The following is a 17,758-nucleotide window of genomic DNA, read 5'->3' as shown; positions in this document are numbered from 1 at the left end:
CCCGTCCCTTTCTTGGGGCAAAAGGACAGGAAAACGGGACAATAACAGTTTGTAGCGTCTTGACTCCGTTGCACTTATGACAGAAGCTTATTGTAGCATTCTGATTTTTAATATCAGGTTTGGAAACGGTCTTTCTCCTAGGCCCCCCGGCACTTGACAAGCTAACTAATGTCTCATTCTCTTTCTTGTCGAACTCTTAGAAATGTTGTAGAGCATCCAAAAATGCCCTGGAATCTCTACCAGACAAAATGGCTGTCTTTTGGAAAAACCACCTCAGGGATGTGGATTTCTCAGAAAACGCTCTCAAAGAAGTCCCCCTGGGGCTTTTCCAGCTCGATGTGAGTCGAACAGGCCCTCTATTTCTCATTTTCAGCCTTTGTGAGGAAATCGCTCCACATTGCAGTGCAATCCACATGCTTCTCCTGAGCTTCTGAGACCAAAAACAAAAAATGTTGAGCTGTCAAAAATGTGCATGTTTATGAGCAAAGATTGGGAGGAAGTGAGCCAAATGAAAATAGCTATGTGAAAGGGAAGGGGGAGCGTGGGGTTTTATCCACCAGGACTCTGCAGGGTTGAAACTTGTAAGCACAGCCCAGCAGCCCTCTGTCTGACCTGCTCTGGCTGTGTCCTTCCCGCCCCCGCCCCCACGGGGCCCACTGAGGCCCGTGTGCAGAGCGGAGGGAGCAGTGTAGGTGGGGCCTTATTGCCTCCCCCACCCCCACCCCTGTCTCCCTCCCCAGCTGGAATTGCTGAGGGTTAGAAGCTTCTTTGGATGTGAATTCAGGAAAGTGCCTTTTGCCACAGTCCCGAGTCCCCCCGCCCCACCCAACCCACCAACACGGGCTGCTTTCTTATCTTGGGGTATATGCAGACCTGTTCCCCCCACTTGAATGGGAGCCCCTAAAGGCCTAGAGCACAGATCATATTCATCCCTTGGCTCTGGGTGCCGCCCCAGATTGGGGCTGATGAGTGTTGCCGGAAGGCATCAGGGCAGCCCCAGGCAGAGGGCACAGGCCTCGGCCCCCAGTCCTGCCGCACCGGCTACCTGGGCCCCCACAGGTTCTCCTGCAGGGAAAAGTGAAGCTTCCCCCCATGTTCAGGGACCCCAAAAGGGCCAGGAGGGCACCTTGCATCTGTGTGTTCTCAGGGAGGATGGGCATCGAGTCTCAAGCCCCAAGGTGTGCATGTTTCAATGGGGACAGAAGTCACTGCTACCCTCAGGGGGGCCCCGGGCCATACACTCAGTCCACCGCCCCAGCTCTGCCCTTGGGGAGATCGCCTGTATCAGCCCCCAGCTCTGGGTCCATTTCTTCCCACCAGCAGCTTGCCGACTCGGTTTTCTGGTTCCTAGTGGGGCCAGAAGCCACAAATCAGGAGGCAAAGAACTCTGTCTGGGACCTTACTGCTCGGCCCCAGAGGAATTCATGTTTGCTTGCGGTCTTCCCCTCCCAGTGGGGGTACTGGGAGGCCCTGCACAACTTTCGGTGACAGGCTGGTTGTGATGGCGGGGGTGGCGTGGACCCCCTTTGACAAGGGAAGAGACAAGTGCGTGGAGTAAGGAGTTCAAAGCAGGCAGCCTGTTCACACTGCTGAGCCACCACCGTAGAGGACAGGATAGTCGGTGTCCCCAGTGGTGGCATCAAGAAAGGTCACAATATGGGGCGCCTGGGTGGCTCAGTCAGTTAAGTGTCTGACTTTGGCTCAGGTCATGGTCTGGCAGTTCATGAGTTCAAGCCCCGCATCGGGCTCTGTGCTGACAGCCCAGAGTCTGGAGCCTGCTTTGGATTCTGTGACTCCCTCTCTCTCTGCCCCTCCCCTGCTTGTACTTTCTCTCTCTCTCTCTCTCTCTCTCTCTCTCTCTCTCTCTCTCTCAATCTCTCTCAAAAGTAAACATTAAAAAAACTTTAAAACATAAAAACCTAAAAAAAAAAAAAAGGTCACAATCTGCCCCCTGTACTCCCAAGTAAAACATGTTACAAGTCCAAGGGTAGAGTTGGTGCCCCTCTGTGACTGGTGGGTGGACAGAGGGCCGAGGGCCGGGTAGTCACCAGGGGGCACCGCAGGCACACGGGTGGTGCCAGGCACCTGGCCAGCAGAGGGCACCCAGCTGGGGCAGATGACCCTCTGTGGCCCTGCCACCCAGCCCCTGCCAGGGGCATCACCTGAGGAGGTCAAGGGAGGCAGGAGGGCCCAGCACTGTGCAGCAGCCCCCTCCCCTGGGGTGTGATGCCTCGGCCTCCAGGACCCCCAGCATCGGCTGCTGTTCCCAGGTCGGGCCCGTGAGTAACTGTTACTCTTAAAAAAAATTTTTTTTCAACGTTTTTTATTTATTTTTGGGACAGAGAGAGACAGAGCATGAACGGGGGAGGGGCAGAGAGAGAGGGAGACACAGAATCGGAAACAGGCTCCGAGCCATCAGCCCAGAGCCTGACGCGGGGCTCGAACTCACGGAGCGCGAGATCGTGACCTGGCTGAAGTCGGACGCTTAACCGACTGCGCCACCCAGGCGCCCCTGTAACTGTTACTCTTAAGAAGGCCCAGCGCTGAGAAGCACTTGGACTCCTTTCAGCCTGAAATGAACTGCCTCCCATTGATCTGGAGGGAAGGATAGTGTATAAACTGTCCCGTTTGCTGTATTTGATACAATTTCATGAGTTTTTTTTTTTGGGGGGGGGGGCTCCATCCCACAACCGTGAGATCACGATCTGTGCCAAAATCAAGAGTCAGACACTCAGGACGCCTAAGCGTCTGACTCTTGACTTCAGCGCGGATCATGATCTCACCGTTCGTGAGTTCGAGCCTGGCATCGAGCCCTGTGCGGGCAGCCCTGAGCCTTCTTGGGATTCTCTGTCTCTGTTTTCCTGTCTCTCTGCCCCTCCCTCACTCTCTGTCTCTCAAAATAAATAAATAAAGTTAAAAAATTAAAAAAGAGTCGAACGCTGAACTGACTGAGCCACCCAGGTGCCCCAATATAATTCCGAGTTCTAAGAGACTATGAAGCCCCACACTATTGGAATCTTTGCTAAAGTGAATCCATTACAATCATTTGTGCATTTTGTCAGGCACATGACCTTTCTCTTGAGTTTCTGCTCCCTTTGGTGTTTAATGGTACCTTTGACTCTCTCTCTCTCTCTCTCTCTGTCTCTCTCCTTCCCAGGCCCTCATGTTCCTGAGGTTACAGGGCAACCAGCTCATGGTGCTGCCACCTCAAGATAAGTGGACCTGTAGACAACTTAAAACCCTGGATCTCTCCAGAAACCAATTTGGCAAGTAAGCATGGGGTCTCCTTACCCTGGCGAGCTCGAAAATGTGCGTGTAACCACAGTCAAGCCGACCCTTGGCTTGGTGCCTTCCTTGGTGTGTTAGGGCCGCCATAACAAAGTACCTCAGGCTGGGGGGCTCAAACAACGGACTTTTATTTCCTCATGGCTCTGGAGACTGGGAGTCTGAGATTAGGGTGCCAGCAAGGTTGCTTTCTCCTGTGGCCTCTCCCCTTGGCCTGAATATAACTACCTTTTCCCTGTGTCTCGCATGGTCTCCCTGTGTCCTAATCTCCACTTTCTTAGAAGGACACCAGTCAGATTGGATCATAGTCCACTTGTATGACCTCATTGTAACTTGTGCACCTCTTTAAAGACCCCGCCTCCAAATACAGTCACATTCTGAGGTCCTGGGGGTTAGGACTTCAAAACATAATTTGGAAGAAAGGGGCACAACTCACCCAAAACAGTGTCCTGCCATCTCTAAGTTTTAAAGGCTCCAGGAGACTCTTCTCATGTCAACCTAACCTGTCATTCCGTTCCAAAATTTTGGCCAATCACTAGCCAAAATGAGCATCCAATGAATAAAAATCACTCCCAAAGCCTAATAAAACAGGAAAATCTGAGGATGAGCACAGCTGGTCCTTGGGGCCCTGGAGACCAGACTCCCAATTTCATTTGCTGAAGTCCACTTCTTAGCAGAATTTACCCCCCAAAAAGAGCCCCCCACTCCTGTGAGAATGTGTAATATGGAACAGCCACTGGAAAAGGCCTTCCTGCCAGGCACAGAAACGCTCACATCTGCCTCAAATGGAGAAGCATTTCTTGAAAGGAAATCATCATTGATCATGCCAGTGTTTGATCACCTCCTTTAGAGGTTTTTTTCCCCCAAAGACTTGTGAACATCACTAGTGCAATTAGCGGTCAGGGGCTATGGGTGCTTACATAGCAGCTGCAGGGGAGCCCAAAGATCCTGCTGATCAACTTTTCTCCCTTATCTCTGCATGGCTTGGCGTTGTATAATCACAGCAAAATAGTAATGTCTTTGCCATGCTTTCCTCAAAATCTGACCTTTTTTTGTTTTTGGCCCCGGCAGAAATGAAGACGGACTTAAAACAAAGCGTATTTCCTTTTTCACCACCAGAGGGCGCCAGCGTTCTGGGACGGAGACAGGTGTGTAAGGCGGTGCGGGCAGGAGACAGCTGGGCGGGTGTTCCCTGCTCCACCACCGGGGGTCGCCCTTGCATGGGGCTTTTCTCTCCCCGTTTGGCCTGCAAGTATCCTGAAGTCCCCTCTCCTGCTTGCGGTCCGATGAGACTGGTAGCTGCTGTGTGGGTGGGTCTGCCATGAGCGAGCACCGCCCTAGATATGGTGCACGTGTTAGAGCCTTTCTTGAAAGCCCACAGCATGAGGTATGGATTGGGGTTCCCATTTTGCAGGTGAGGAAACTGAGGCTTCCACCGTCTTGCATTCAGCTCAAGCTTCCATAACAAAGCATCACAGACTGGGCGGCTTAGGCAATGGAAATTTATGTTCTTACGGTTCTGGAGGCTGGCAGTCTGAGATCAGGGTGCCAGCATAGTCGGCTCCTTGTGAGAGCCTTCTTGCTGTGTTCTCGCAAAGACCGACCGACAGACCGAGCCCGCCGGTGTCTCTTCTTGTGAGGGTACTAATCCCATCGTGGGACCCTACCTTCATGACCTCATCTAAACCTAATTACCTCCCAAAGGCTCCAATTCCAAGTATCATCACTCTGGGTGTTAGGGCTTCAACATATGAAGGGAGGAAGACAGTTCAGTCCGTAGCACCTGGCTGATATGCCCAGGTCACACGGCTGCTCGGTGTGGTTGGGAAGGGCAGCACTGTGAAGTCCTTACTGCCATCCACGTAGCATCCACGGGAAGTCCACGTGGGCACACAGTCACCCCACCCCCATCCCCCGCATGCTATCCTGGCCAGCCTGAGACTCTGTGGGGGGCTTAGGGTCTTCCCCCAAACTCATCAGGAACAGAACTTTTCTTAGAGTATTTTTACTGGTCTTAAAACCAGGCCAGTTCAGCAGACAATATTCCAGGAAAACAAATTTTTCTGGTTTCATTTTGTCTTCTGTGAGGTATGGGGGAAGGTGTGAACCTGTCCCTGGAGCTATTCAGCCGGCCCTTTTCTTTTTAACCTGAAAACTAAGGCTTCTAAACCCAGCAGGGGTCACAGAAATATCCCTCAGGATGCTGTCCCGTAGAACCGGAACCAATATTTAGGTCATTTGAAATGTAACATAATGTTCTTCTTTGGCTCGATTTATGTTGGCAAGTGCTCTTTCAGTACAGATGGTGTAAGATGGGGACGAGAAATGCCAGAGGCCAAGACATATTGCAGGCATGACCCGAATGGTCTGTTCACCTGTTACGCCTTTTGATGAACTGATATGTTCAGTATATATATAGATATATGCATATATAGCAGTCACGTATGAGTGTGTGTATTTACATATGATTGAAAAAGTAACATGTCAGCAGTGGAACAGACCTAAGTAAATATAGGAATTCAGTATATGACAAAGGTGGAATTTCAATTTGGTAGGGAAAAAATGTTTTATTGTTTTAATAAATACTGTGGTGTAACTGCCTGTCCAGTTGGAAGGGGAAAAATCACAAGGCTGGAGTCCCTTCCTTATATCAACTACGAAAATTTCCATGTGGATTTCAGATTTACAGATAAAAGAAAAAGAAAACAAGAAGCATTTAAGAGAATATATGTATAATCTGGGAGTGGAGAAGACCTTTAAAAACTAGGCGGGAAACCCAGAAGTCTTTAGAAAAGGACCAAAATCTTGGGCTTTGTAGAAATATGAAAGCTTTGTTCGGTAAAAGGCATCATAAACCAAGTCAAAATGCAAACAGACAAGAAATGTTTGCAACACAAATTGTTGCAACATAAACTGGCTTAAGTCCTAATATACAAAGACTGCTTACAAATTGTTTTTTCTTGTAAAGACAAACCAATAGGACAAAAAAAAAAAAAAAACCAACAGGGGAGGGCAGTGGATATAAACAGTTTGCAGAAAAGGAAGTCCAAATGGCCCCTGTAACAAATGATGAGGCCTCGAACCAACTACTGGGGACACACGATTAGGAATTTCATAACCGGTCCTTTTTTAAAAATTTTTTTTAATGTTTTATTCATTTTTGAAAGACAGAGTACAAGCGGGGGGAGGGGCTTGCAAGGGGGGAGAGAGAGAGACACACAGAATCTGAAGCAGGCTCCAGGCTCCAAGCTGTCAGCACAGAGCCTGATGCGGGGCTTGAACTCACAAACCATGAGATCATGACCTGAGCGGAAGTCAGACGCTCAGCTGACTGAGCCACTCAGGCACCCCTCATAACCGGTCCTTCTTAAAATGAAGGGCCTTGGGACTTTGGAAATTGAGTCCAGACATAAGGATTTCACTTGGAAGGAAAGAGAAACACACCCTTTCTTCTCGTCGATGCCCAAACGGGATGATAACACACGAGAAGTGTAGCGGAGGTGGATCTCAGTCATGTTTCCATTGCTGCGGGTTGAGCCTCGTACTTCATGAGTGGATTAGAAAGGTGTCTCCGGTTTAGAAATGTAGGCCGCGCAGAAGAAGGTGGGCCCAACGCTGAGTGGGTCCAGACACTCCCTCATGAGGCTACCAGAGCACAAGGCCAAAGGCACGCATGAGCAGCGTAACTGGAGCGTGCATCGTTCTGGAAAATGACCTTGCCGGTGGCCCCTCAGGAGCCTGTCTGGGGAGCGAGGTGAGGGGGGCCACACGGCTTGGCAGTTTCCCTGGCAGAGGTGGGCCGGGGCATCAGCACACGACAAAGTCCGCTTGAGTTCCTAACTTTCGCCTCGTGAGTTGAGGCCCACACCTGGGATTGCAAATTCTCCCTCGGTGGGGCAATTCTCTCGGGGCTGTTGATCCTTGGGTGAGGAATTATCTATAAAAGATAACTTATTTGCAGAAGGAGAGTAGAATTCCGAGGAGATTTATGTACGTTCAAGTAGTCATGTTTGTGTGGCGGCCTCGTCCAAAAATAATTTGGACAGCCGTTTTTACGGTAAAATTCAGACCAGCAGAGTCATAAATTACTTATGAATAAATAATTACAGTTCATAAATACCTCGAGCTGTGCTCGCGCAGCCCCGTTTCCATAGTTTCTGCACCGGGCCGAGAACTCTATGACAGGTGCTGTCTCTGTTTGCAGTGGTAATTGCTTGTTCCCTCCGTCCGTTACTTAGAGAGGCTTCATAAACACCGAGGTCAAACTGGAAAATCGGGACGCACAGAGGCCAGGTGTTGAGAACGTTCTCTGGGTAGAAAGGGAGGCTTTCTTATTGTGCGTGTGTTGCAGCAGGTTGAAGTTGATCATTCTTTTTCACTGGGGGGACAAAAAGAAAGTCCTTTTGAGCATCTTCCTATGTCCAAATCCATTTTTTTTAGAAAGCGTGTTACACCTTTGTTTCTAAAGGAGCCCCTTCACTGAGTCCCCTCCCTGTGGCTGCTAGCTGGGTCGGTTTTCCGGGCGCTGCTTTCAGTATTCTGTTATCGTCTCTCCCGGAACATTCTCTGATGCCAGGTTACCCCCATTAGCATTGATACCTTGGCTACATGTGTGGAGGAGAGCCAGAGGACAGGGAGGAAGTTGTGATCAAGGACAGCGGAAAGTCGCTCGGCCCAACAAAAGAATCCCAGCTTCTCTATCTCGCTTGGCTGGCAGAGGGCCGGAGAAGAGGGCTTTGGGCCAGTCTTTTATCTTGAGTTCTCAGAGCTGGAGCTGAAAGGGACCCTTGGGGGCCTGCAGTCCTGCCCCCCTCTGTGCCTGACCAGGGAGGATAAGGCACTTCAGAGATTCTGCTAGAAACCTAAGCCTCTCATCCCCATCAGAGTGCAAGCACAAGCTCTCTGCTACGGTCTTTCTCCGCCCCCACCCTCCGGTGCCCCTGGAAAGAGCACATGTGACATGATTTTAATGGGAATCTCCTAATTAGCCTAATTAATGAAATCACTGAAGTACTAGAGAGCTGGCTACTTTTTCAGAGAATGCCATCTTAGGAAGCCTAAAAACTGAGCCCATCGTATTATTTTCTAGTTGCCTGGCTCTTTCTTAACTGGAGAGGTAGTTCATGTCTGCAGTAAACAGAATTTTTGAACAGTGCTGAAGGTATGGAATGAATATCCAGCCTCCTAGTCATCCCCTTCCCCAGAGACAACCACGGAATTTGCTGTGTCTCTGGTAACGGATATGTTTGTGTCTAACATACTTGTAGAACACGTATGTGCATACGTGCCTGTGTGTATCCACATGCCTATAGCAGCACGTAAAATGCACGCACATGGGTGGTGTGTGTGCATACGCCTATAATATCATATAGCACACTTATATACCTATGTGCCTGTGTAGTGTGCACATAAACAGCATCAGATAGCATATCCATGTGCATATACCGCACATACATGTAAACATTCATGTAAATGCATGAGTGTGTTTGCTCACATGCCTGCACACGTTTTGGTGGGTCACAAGTTAAGCCTTGTAGATGCCTGATGCCACCTCCTTGCTTTTCAGTTCACCAATAGCTCGTGAGTATCACTTCATACCCGCACGTGTAGACCTGCCCCATGCTTTGTAATAGTTGAATACTATCCTATTATTCATTAGCTACCCCCCTTTGGGGGAGACATGTAAGCCATCTTTTGTCTTTGCTGTTACAGACAGTGTGCCATAGAGTGTCCTGTCTTTGCATCTTTGCCACACGGGCAAGAGCATCTGTAGGACCATTCCCTCGAATTAGAATCCCTGGGTCAGTCAGATGGGCACCTCACTCAGATTGCCTTGCCCAAAATACCCTCCAGAGGACGCACCATTTTGTGTGGCCACCTGGCCTCCAGGCTGTGACGGTCCAGAATTATCTGCAAATATCCAGTCTGCTTTGCCATTTCTTTGCAGCCGGTGTGCTGGAATTTCCGGCCTTCCTAAGTGAGTCTTTGGAAGTCCTTTGTCTGAACGACAATCATCTGGATGCAGTCCCTCCCTCGGTTTGCCTACTGAAGAGCTTATCAGAACTCTACTTGGGAAAGTGAGTACCCAGCCAGAGCAGCCGCACTGGCCCTTCTGGCCCGGGGAGGCAGAGTGTCCTGTAACCCATCTGAGGACACAGACACGGGGAAAGAGAAGCCATCTATGTACCAGGAAGCAGCAGGCGGACTTTGAGAACCGGGCTTAGTCAAAGAGTCGGGGTGGGGGGTGAGGGTGGGGGGAAGGCTGGGCAGTGACGCCATGATGCATCGTTTGCTACTTGACTCAGTCGTAATGAAAAGAAGTGCTCCTTGATCTTTCCATTTACTGGATACCTACTGCCAGGCGTTGCTGGGGGGTTCAGACAGTGTGCAAAACAACGAAAATATGAAAAAAAAAGTTCAGGTTATGTTGCCTTTTTGAGAAGAGATACTAGTAATCTTTATGGATCATCGTAATACATAGAAGAGAGGCGGACGTTGGGGGTGGAAATCCAGTTCTAAGCCACAGGGCTTTGCAGAAGACAGGGCTCCCATTTGTACTGCTGGCTTCCCAGGGAGAAAGGCTTTGGAATTACTATATAAATGGGAGGCGGGAAAGCAGGGGCCCATGATGTCAGGCTTGGGGTGCGGGCCCCAGAGGCTGACAGGCTGCTGTGTGTGTGTGCACATGTGTGTGTTCTCCCACGGTGTGTGTGTGTGTGTGTGTGTGTGTGTGTGTGCGTGCCCTCAGCAATCCTGGCCTCCGAGAGCTCCCTCCTGAGCTGGGGCAGCTGGGCAACCTTTGGCAGTTGGACATTGAAGACCTGAACATCAGCAACGTGCCCACGGAGATCAGAAAGGAAGGTAGGGCTTCCTCAGCACCGCCCCCTGGGAAAGATGACTCAAGTCCACTTGTTAAGGACCTTGGGGTGGAAGCTGCTGGGTGTCCCATGGAGCCCAACTGCGGGCTCCCATGGTGGGAAGGTGCTGCAAAATTACCCAGAAAGTGATAGTTGCTGGGCACCGTGGTATTGCGATTGACCACATGATAAAAGTATCTTTGGTTCTGTGGGCAGGAAGGATTTTGTCTGGACGCCCTTGACTTTTGGACTCCACTTTTGGGATGATTAGTATCACACCTTTTCCCCATCAAACCCAATACTGCTCTCAACTTGCCCCATTAGAACATGTGCAAAGTGTTCCTTCAAGACAGGATGTTGTTTCCCAAGGGCCGTGAGCATGTACTCGTCTGTACGTCCACCGTGTCTACTTTCCCCGCTCTGTGATTTTGCATAGGCCCCAAAGCGATGTTGTCTTACCTGCGCGCTCAGCTGCGGAAAGCAGAGAAGTGCAAGCTGATGAAAATGATCATCGTGGGTCCTCCGCGCCAGGGCAAGTCCACCCTCCTGGAGATCTTACAGACGGGGAGGGCCCCCCAGGTGGTGCACAGCGAGGCCACCATCAGGACCACCAAGTGGGAGCTCCAGAGGCCAGCTGGCTCGAGAGCCAAGGTCAAGGATGTTCGGTGTGCAGAGTCCCCCATGGGTGGGAGGGAGTTTTCCCTGGCACCTTCTGTCTCCTCTCCAGAGAGCCTGGGATTTTCACAGCCTGGTGTCTGGGGCCCAGGATATTTACAGGGGCTGCTGTGTGCTGTTTCAAAGTTCCTGCCAAGGGCCAGTGAATAATTTCTTAATATGACTTCATAGTTCTGTTACGGTTAAGTTGAGTCTTCGGGCCAGTGGTTTGGCCGTCCGTTAGATTTCTTTGATGAGCTTTTGAAGGCAGCAGTGGCCAGGCTCTGCCCTTCCTGGCTCTAAGGATTACAGTTCAAATGGTCTGGGGTAGCTGCCCCCCAGAGCTGAGAGCAAACTGCTACCATAGACAGTGAGACCCAGCAGCACCTGCCCCTCGAGGGGAGGCTGAGAACCCACCCCCTGGAATGAATGCACTGTCCTGCCTAACACCTGCTTCCACCCCAAGTTCCGAAAAGTCTAGTTTTCAAGCCCCTATGTGGTGAACCTGTTAATCATCTTGTTTTGCGTTCAGCGTGAGACAAAGGAAAATGAAACTTGCCTCGCACTGGAATCAGAGAAGAGAGCCTGTAGAGGAATGCAGGGGTAGAATATCCCAGAATATAGAACGCTGGGAGCAACAGCTCAGGGGAGAACACACCCCTGGAATGCCTCCCTTACCTGTCGCAGTATTTTTAGGCACACAGAACCACACAGGGACCCAGGTGCAGGGAGGCTGTTCAGGGAAAACCGAGGGGCGTTGGGGCCAGAGGCTGCAGGATTTACCCGCCCCCTCCCCCAGCCCCAGCCCCCAGCACAGTGCCAACTAGAGACAACAATGTTTTGTTGCAGGATCTTTTCTACAAAATCACTTTCCAAGTCGGAAATTCCGGTTCGGGTCGTTAGGCATTTAGGCTGTACATTTTAGCAGACTCAGAAACCCGTCCTCTAAAGGGCAGAGCCCCGCCTTTTAATGCCATAACAGTCAAATAATACCAGCCCCACCACAACCCCCCAAAAGGCCCCAGGAGTGAATCTAACTACCCCGTGTCCAAAGGTTCTCTAAAGCCCCCAGGATCTCTGGATTCTCTCCTGGTTTTTTAAGCAAAACTACTCAATATCACTTTCTCCCAGCTATTCTTTAGCAAATGATTGTCTGACGTCTGGGGGGTGAATTGCAGTTTCCATTTTTCCTGTCCTTTGGCCCCTACTTCCTTTTTGCCGTTATTATCATTTCCCCTCCTTTAGTGGAAGGACAACCACCTGATGTTTCAGACGCCGAGCCCTGTAACGCCCTGTGTGTCTGGGCCTTCTGCCAGTTTAGAACAGCTGCCCGTTTTCATTTCTTTGCAAAAGCAGGTCAGCACGCCTTGTCTTGGAGGCCAAAATGCAGCATCTTGGAAATGATTCTTTGCTACAGAAAACTGCAATCTTAGCTGGTGGGGCCAGACTCTTAGCTCATTGAACGATAGAGAAACCACCGTTTACACAGCCTTTCCCGGCAGCACTACAGCTAATCTTTTGTTTGATTCCCACGTCGGGGAAGTTTCCCATCATCCTTGGTGGGCGCCGCCCTCTGGCCTACTCAAGTCCGGAGGCCGGAGGCCCGTCTCCTTGGCCTCGCCCTTGCACAGATGGAGGTTAAGCCTTGGCGTGGGCGCTGACGTCAGCACCGGAGTTCCCTCCAGCAGGATGTCTCCTAACTGTCTGCAGCAGAGACAGAGGCAGGACAGAGCGCCCAGTGTTCAGCAGATACAGGTGGACACGAACGGGAGCCAGCCATCCAGGAAGGCCTGCCCTCCCTCCTACCCCCGGGCTCTGTCAGGGGTAGATAGATGCTTCCAGAAGTCCACCTCCGCACTGCTGGGCCCCTTTCCCTCCCTTGGGTCACTTGCTTCCTGAGACAAACAGCAGGACGGGCAAAGCCCTTCCACTGCTGGGCCGTTTTTAGGCCCCAATCCCAGCATCTGAAGTGATCAGTTATCCCGATAACTGTACAGCCTTGGTTCCTAAATGCCTCCTGTCGCTGCCCTTGTTGCTCAAGCAGGTTGAGTCCGTGGAATTCACCGTCTGGGACATCGGTGGCCCCGCCAGCATGGCCACTGTCAATCAGTGCTTCTTCACAGACAAGGCCCTGTATGTGGTGGTCTGGAACCTGGCGCTGGGGGAGGAGGCCGTGGCCAACCTCCAGTTCTGGCTGCTCAACATCGAGGTGAGGAGATGCCAGCCAGCCCTGCGGTTGCCAGTCCTCAGAGTGTCACAGGGGTCCGCCACTTCTCTGAAGCATCCCCCTTCACCGAGGAAAAAAAAGAGAACAGAAAAGAAATGGTCGGGGAGAAACACTTTGCGTTTGGGCTGGTTTCGGAGGACCCAGGATCCTAGGTCACAGTGAGACACTTCACAACCATCCTGAGCCAGGGGCGCCTGGGTGGTTCAGTCGGCTAAGCACCCGACTCTTGATTTCAGCTCAGGTCACGATCTCATGGTCGTGAGATTGAGCCCTGCATCAGGCTCTCTGCTGAGCGTGGAGCCTGCTTGGGATTCTCTCTGTCTCTCTCTCTGCACCTCCCCTGCTCATGCTCTCTCTCTCACTCTCTAAAAAGAAAAAAGCGAAAAACCCTCCTCAGCCAGATTGTTGGTGGTGCTCTCGTAATTTTCTTCTACCTTAAATTTAAGAGCCCCCCACCCTTGGACCCAAAAGGAAAACAGAACTCCCCTCTCATGAGCAAAGGTGATGAGAGCCTGGATTCAGGCCACTGCCCCAGGGAGCTGACGTGCTGGCTGCAGGAATCAGAAATCCAGACCCTCCGGGGTGCCTCATGGAACCCCTCAGGGCCAAACAGGTTTTGCAGAGAGGAGTGCGGGGCACCTGGGAGCTGTTTCCCAGTGCCCCGATGCTCAGCCACGGGGTTCTCTCTGGCAGGCCAAGGCCCCCAACGCTGTGGTGCTGGTGGTAGGAACACACCTGGACTTAATCGAAACGAAATTCCGAGTGGAGAGAATCGCAACCCTGCGCGCCTACGTGCTGGCGTTGTGCCGCTCGCCCTCCGGGTCCAGGGCCACGGGCTTCCCGGACATCACCTTCAAACACTTACAGTGAGTGTCCTGCTTGCTCCTGCCTTGTGCCTGAGGCTGCTGCTCCCTCCGGTGTCCATCTTTCCCGGGGACACTGGGATCCGCCTGCAGAGGGCTCCCCGAGCCGGGGGCTGGGCTCCTCGGGGGGGCCCCTTCCGGGCTCAGCCCCCAGAACAGACTCGGCCCTGGGGAGGGCAAGGAGCCACTAGAGGAGTGGCAGGGCAGAGCCTGGGCACACCCTCTCCACGCTTCTTTCCTGGTCCCCTCCTCCCCCGGGGCCAGTGCTGAGTGTGCATGGCCCCCACGGGACCAGGAGATTTGAGCTCGTGCACCACGCATCACATTTACTGATCCCTGACCAAGGACAGACCCCACGGGCAGTCTTGGTCCTTGCATTGGGGCTGAGCGGTCTGGGCCCGTGCCAATGGAACTGGTGCCCTGGGCTTGTCACTTCTCTCACCTTCTGAGCTTGGACTCACGACAGCCCTGTGAGGTACAGGGACCGTTGTGCCCACTTCACACATGATAAAACAAGCCCAGCGAGTGAAGTAAGCATTCTCTCAGAGGAATCAAGTGTGTGTTACTACAGCTGTGCCAGTGGCTCTCAGCTTCCCTCACTCTGGGTGCAGTGCCGCGGACCTGGGTGCAGGTGACAGCCTGGGGCCACTTCTGCCCCGCTCAGAATGCGGGATCTGGCAGATCCTGATGCAGAATTTCCGGAATTCTTCGTGTGTCCTTGAGAACACCCCTGAGTCCTGTGACAACAGGAGCACTGGCTCTGAGCCAGACACCTGGGTCCACCCCAAGTCTGCTCCTTTCCAGCTTGGAGGTCACCTTGCACCCGTGTGCCTCACCTTCCTCCTCTGTAAAACGGGTGCACTCAGAACACATACCGCGTTGCTCCCAGTGAGATCTGGATACATTTGTCCGTGCCCACCTCTCACGAGTTCCCTTGACTTGCCAGCATTAGGGACAAAACCTGTGGAAACAGAGACACTACAGGGCTTGTCAGAGGGAAGACGCGTGATGAGTGATCACCTTCTGTGTTACACTCGCAGCGAGCTCTCCTGCAAGAGTCTGGAAGGCCAGGAAGGGCTACGGCAGCTGATCTTCCACGTCACGTGCAACATGAAGGATGTGGGCAGCACCATAGGCTGCCAGAGACTCGCGGGGAGGCTGGTGGGTACCCGGCGCTTCCGACCGGAACCAGAGGGGCTGCTCCCTCCCATTCCGTTGGGAACCCAAACCTCCCTTCCTCCCTGCTGTCAAACAAGTATGCTGGGTCCTCAGGCGCGGTGGTCCCAAGGCAAGAACCGTTTTCGGGATGCGGGGGGGAGGGAGGCAAGGGGATGGGGCAGTGAGGGGAGAGGTTCACCTACCCGGGGGACACCTGGGTGGCTCAGTCGGTTAAGCGTCTGACTCTTGATGTCGGCTCAGGCCGTGATCTCACGGTTCGTGAGTTCAAGCCCCGAGGTGGGCTCTGCACTGGCAGTGTGGAGCCTGCTTGGGATTCTCTCTCTCTCTCTCTCTCTCTCTCTCTCTCTCTCTCCCCCCTTCTCTTTGCAAATAAATAAACATTAAAAAAAAGAAGAAGTTCACCTGCTGAGCCTCAGGGGCTGGCAGGCAGGGCTGGGGACCTGGGGACCCAGCCACCCACCTGTCCGCCCCCCACCCCCAGATCCCCAGGAGCTACCTGAGCCTCCAGGAGGCAGTGCTGGCCGAGCAGCAACGCCGAAGCCTGAGCGACGACGTGCAGTACCTGACGGACAGGCAGCTGGAGCAGCTGGTGGAGCAGACACCAGACAACGACATCAAAGACTATGAGGACCTGCAGTCCGGTGAGTGGGGGGCGGGGGGGGGAGGGGCGCAGCGGCCCAGGTGGACTCCCACCGGCACAGGCGTGTCTGCGAATGGCTGGCAAAGCACTTCAGGTGTTCGTGATTCGGGGGCCACAAAAAAAATTGTCAGGAGCAGGCAAGTGTGCCAAACTGGAACCCATGAGAGGCGGAGATCAATGGCCGGGGGCTCCCCAGCTGGCCGTGTTGGATCAGCACGTGGGCAAGACTTAACGAGACAGGGCGGCCGACCCGGCTAAAGGGCCATGCGTGTTGGGAGCCTTGGTTGCCTTCCTAGGAAGAACATGTGGCCTGGGCCCCTTGGGATGAGGCCACCCCAGAGTCCTTTGCCCCTTGTCTGACGCCACTTCCTCCCGCCCGCTTCCCTGGGCAGCCATCAGCTTCCTCATAGAGACCGGCACCCTGCTGCACTTCCCAGACACCAGCCATGGCCTGAGGAACCTCTACTTCCTCGACCCCATTTGGCTGTCCGAATGTCTGCAGAGGATCTTCAACATCAAGGGCTCCCGCTCCGTGGCCAAGAACGGGGTGATCCGGGCCGAAGACCTCAGGATGCTGCTGGTGGGGACCGGCTTCACACAGCAGACAGAGGAGCAGTACTTCCAGTTCCTGGCCAAGTTCGAGATCGCCCTGCCCGTGGCCAACGACAGGTGAGCCCTCGGCCGGGCTGCCCGCACTGCTCCCTGGAGGAAGGACTTGGGACTGGGGGCACTGGTGGCTGGAACGAGATGTCCAGGGATGGGCCATGGTGAGGACCCGCCTGCCTGGGCTGGCTGCTCCTTCCTGTGCCATGGGCATCCCTTTTCAGGGGATTCAAAGAAAATGCATTTATTGAAAAAGTGCAGGAAACTGTGCAAGAATGGCATTAAAAATATTCTGGGGGCTGGGGAGGGAGTTCATGTTTTAGAGGGTTGACTGCTTGGGTATTTGGTGAATACATATGGGTTAAGTGACGAGGGTGACCACGCTAATTACACAGCCTGGCTTCAAAAGGCAGAGAGGGCAGGGGCTGGGGGGCAGGTACTCATGGGTCCGAGCTAGTGATGATACACCTAATCCAGTGCCACCCAGGAGGCAGTAGCCAGGACTCCAAACCCACAGACCAGACCACACAGACCAAATCCACCTACTATAGACCTTGTCACCACCCAACCCTGACCCCAGAGCTCTGGGGAGATGACCACTGGAGGCTCCCGCGAAGCTGGCCTGGACCGGACCCTGTGTGGCCAGCCCAGAGACTCTGCCTGCATAGACTGGGGCCTCTCAGGAGCCAGACCTCAGTCACTGTGCCTGAGGCACGAGTCAGATTTCCACTCAACCTTATAACTACAGGAGAGGGCCTCAGTCCTTCTTGTCGCTCCAGCCCCCTGGGGGCCATGAGTGAGTCCTAAAAAGAGAAACTCCAGAGGGGAACTGAGAGTCCGCAAGATACCTCATACTGTGGCCCAGGGGGTGTCCTGGACTTTGGTCCATGCAACGTGAGGCAGCCTCTGAGTTGACAGCATTGCCAAAATCTGACGATTTTCTGGTTATTTTACCGACAGGACAGAGAAAGGTGGGAATTCCTGCACTCAGGAAAGGCAAGGCAGTTGTCCGTCCACACATGTGTGTCCGGGTGGACCATAAAATCAGCCAGGTCACGGCCAAGTGTCCAAAGAGGCTTATAGCACAGCAGGTCAGACCACAGAGCCAGAATGCCTGAGTATGAACCCCAACTGCCTTTCTTGCCTCATCTGTAAAATGGGAATAATGCGATTACCAACTAGTATTATAGTTGTGAGGATTAAATACAACAATGCACGTTGGGGTACTTGGGTGGCTCACTCGGTTAAGCATTTGACTCGATTTCAGCTCCGGTCATGATCTCATGGTTCATGAGATCAAGCCCCGAGTTCGGCTCTATGCTGACAGCACAGAACCTGCTTGGATTCTCTGTCTCCCTTTCTCTCTCTCCCCTCCCCCACTTTCTCTCTCTCACCCTCTCTCTCAAAATAAATAGACATTTAAATAATAATAATAATAATAAAATTAGAT

General features: G+C 52.7%; 1 protein-coding gene across 1 annotated transcript in view; it reads left to right on the top strand.

Moving 5' to 3' along the window:
* LRRK1 (leucine rich repeat kinase 1) overlaps positions 1 to 17,758 on the top strand; it is a 127,367-nt gene that overhangs the window by 76,627 nt on the left and 32,982 nt on the right. Inside the window, exons 9-19 of the mRNA XM_047086572.1 lie at positions 201 to 338; positions 3,158 to 3,270; positions 4,357 to 4,433; positions 9,233 to 9,362; positions 10,034 to 10,146; positions 10,579 to 10,793; positions 12,841 to 13,005; positions 13,717 to 13,889; positions 14,927 to 15,047; positions 15,547 to 15,706; positions 16,098 to 16,374. Of these exons, the coding sequence (XP_046942528.1) occupies positions 201 to 338; positions 3,158 to 3,270; positions 4,357 to 4,433; positions 9,233 to 9,362; positions 10,034 to 10,146; positions 10,579 to 10,793; positions 12,841 to 13,005; positions 13,717 to 13,889; positions 14,927 to 15,047; positions 15,547 to 15,706; positions 16,098 to 16,374 (1,682 nt within the window). The remainder of the gene's footprint in view (positions 1 to 200; positions 339 to 3,157; positions 3,271 to 4,356; positions 4,434 to 9,232; positions 9,363 to 10,033; positions 10,147 to 10,578; positions 10,794 to 12,840; positions 13,006 to 13,716; positions 13,890 to 14,926; positions 15,048 to 15,546; positions 15,707 to 16,097; positions 16,375 to 17,758) is intronic.

The sequence above is a fragment of the Lynx rufus genome, unplaced genomic scaffold (genome assembly GCF_022079265.1).
Source record: "Lynx rufus isolate CCGP_SWC_20201006 ecotype Redwood Valley unplaced genomic scaffold, mLynRuf1.p SCAF_21, whole genome shotgun sequence".
Lineage (NCBI taxonomy): Eukaryota > Metazoa > Chordata > Mammalia > Carnivora > Felidae > Lynx > Lynx rufus.
Note: the sequence above shows the minus strand (reverse complement) of the source record. Positions and strands in the feature narration are given on the sequence as shown.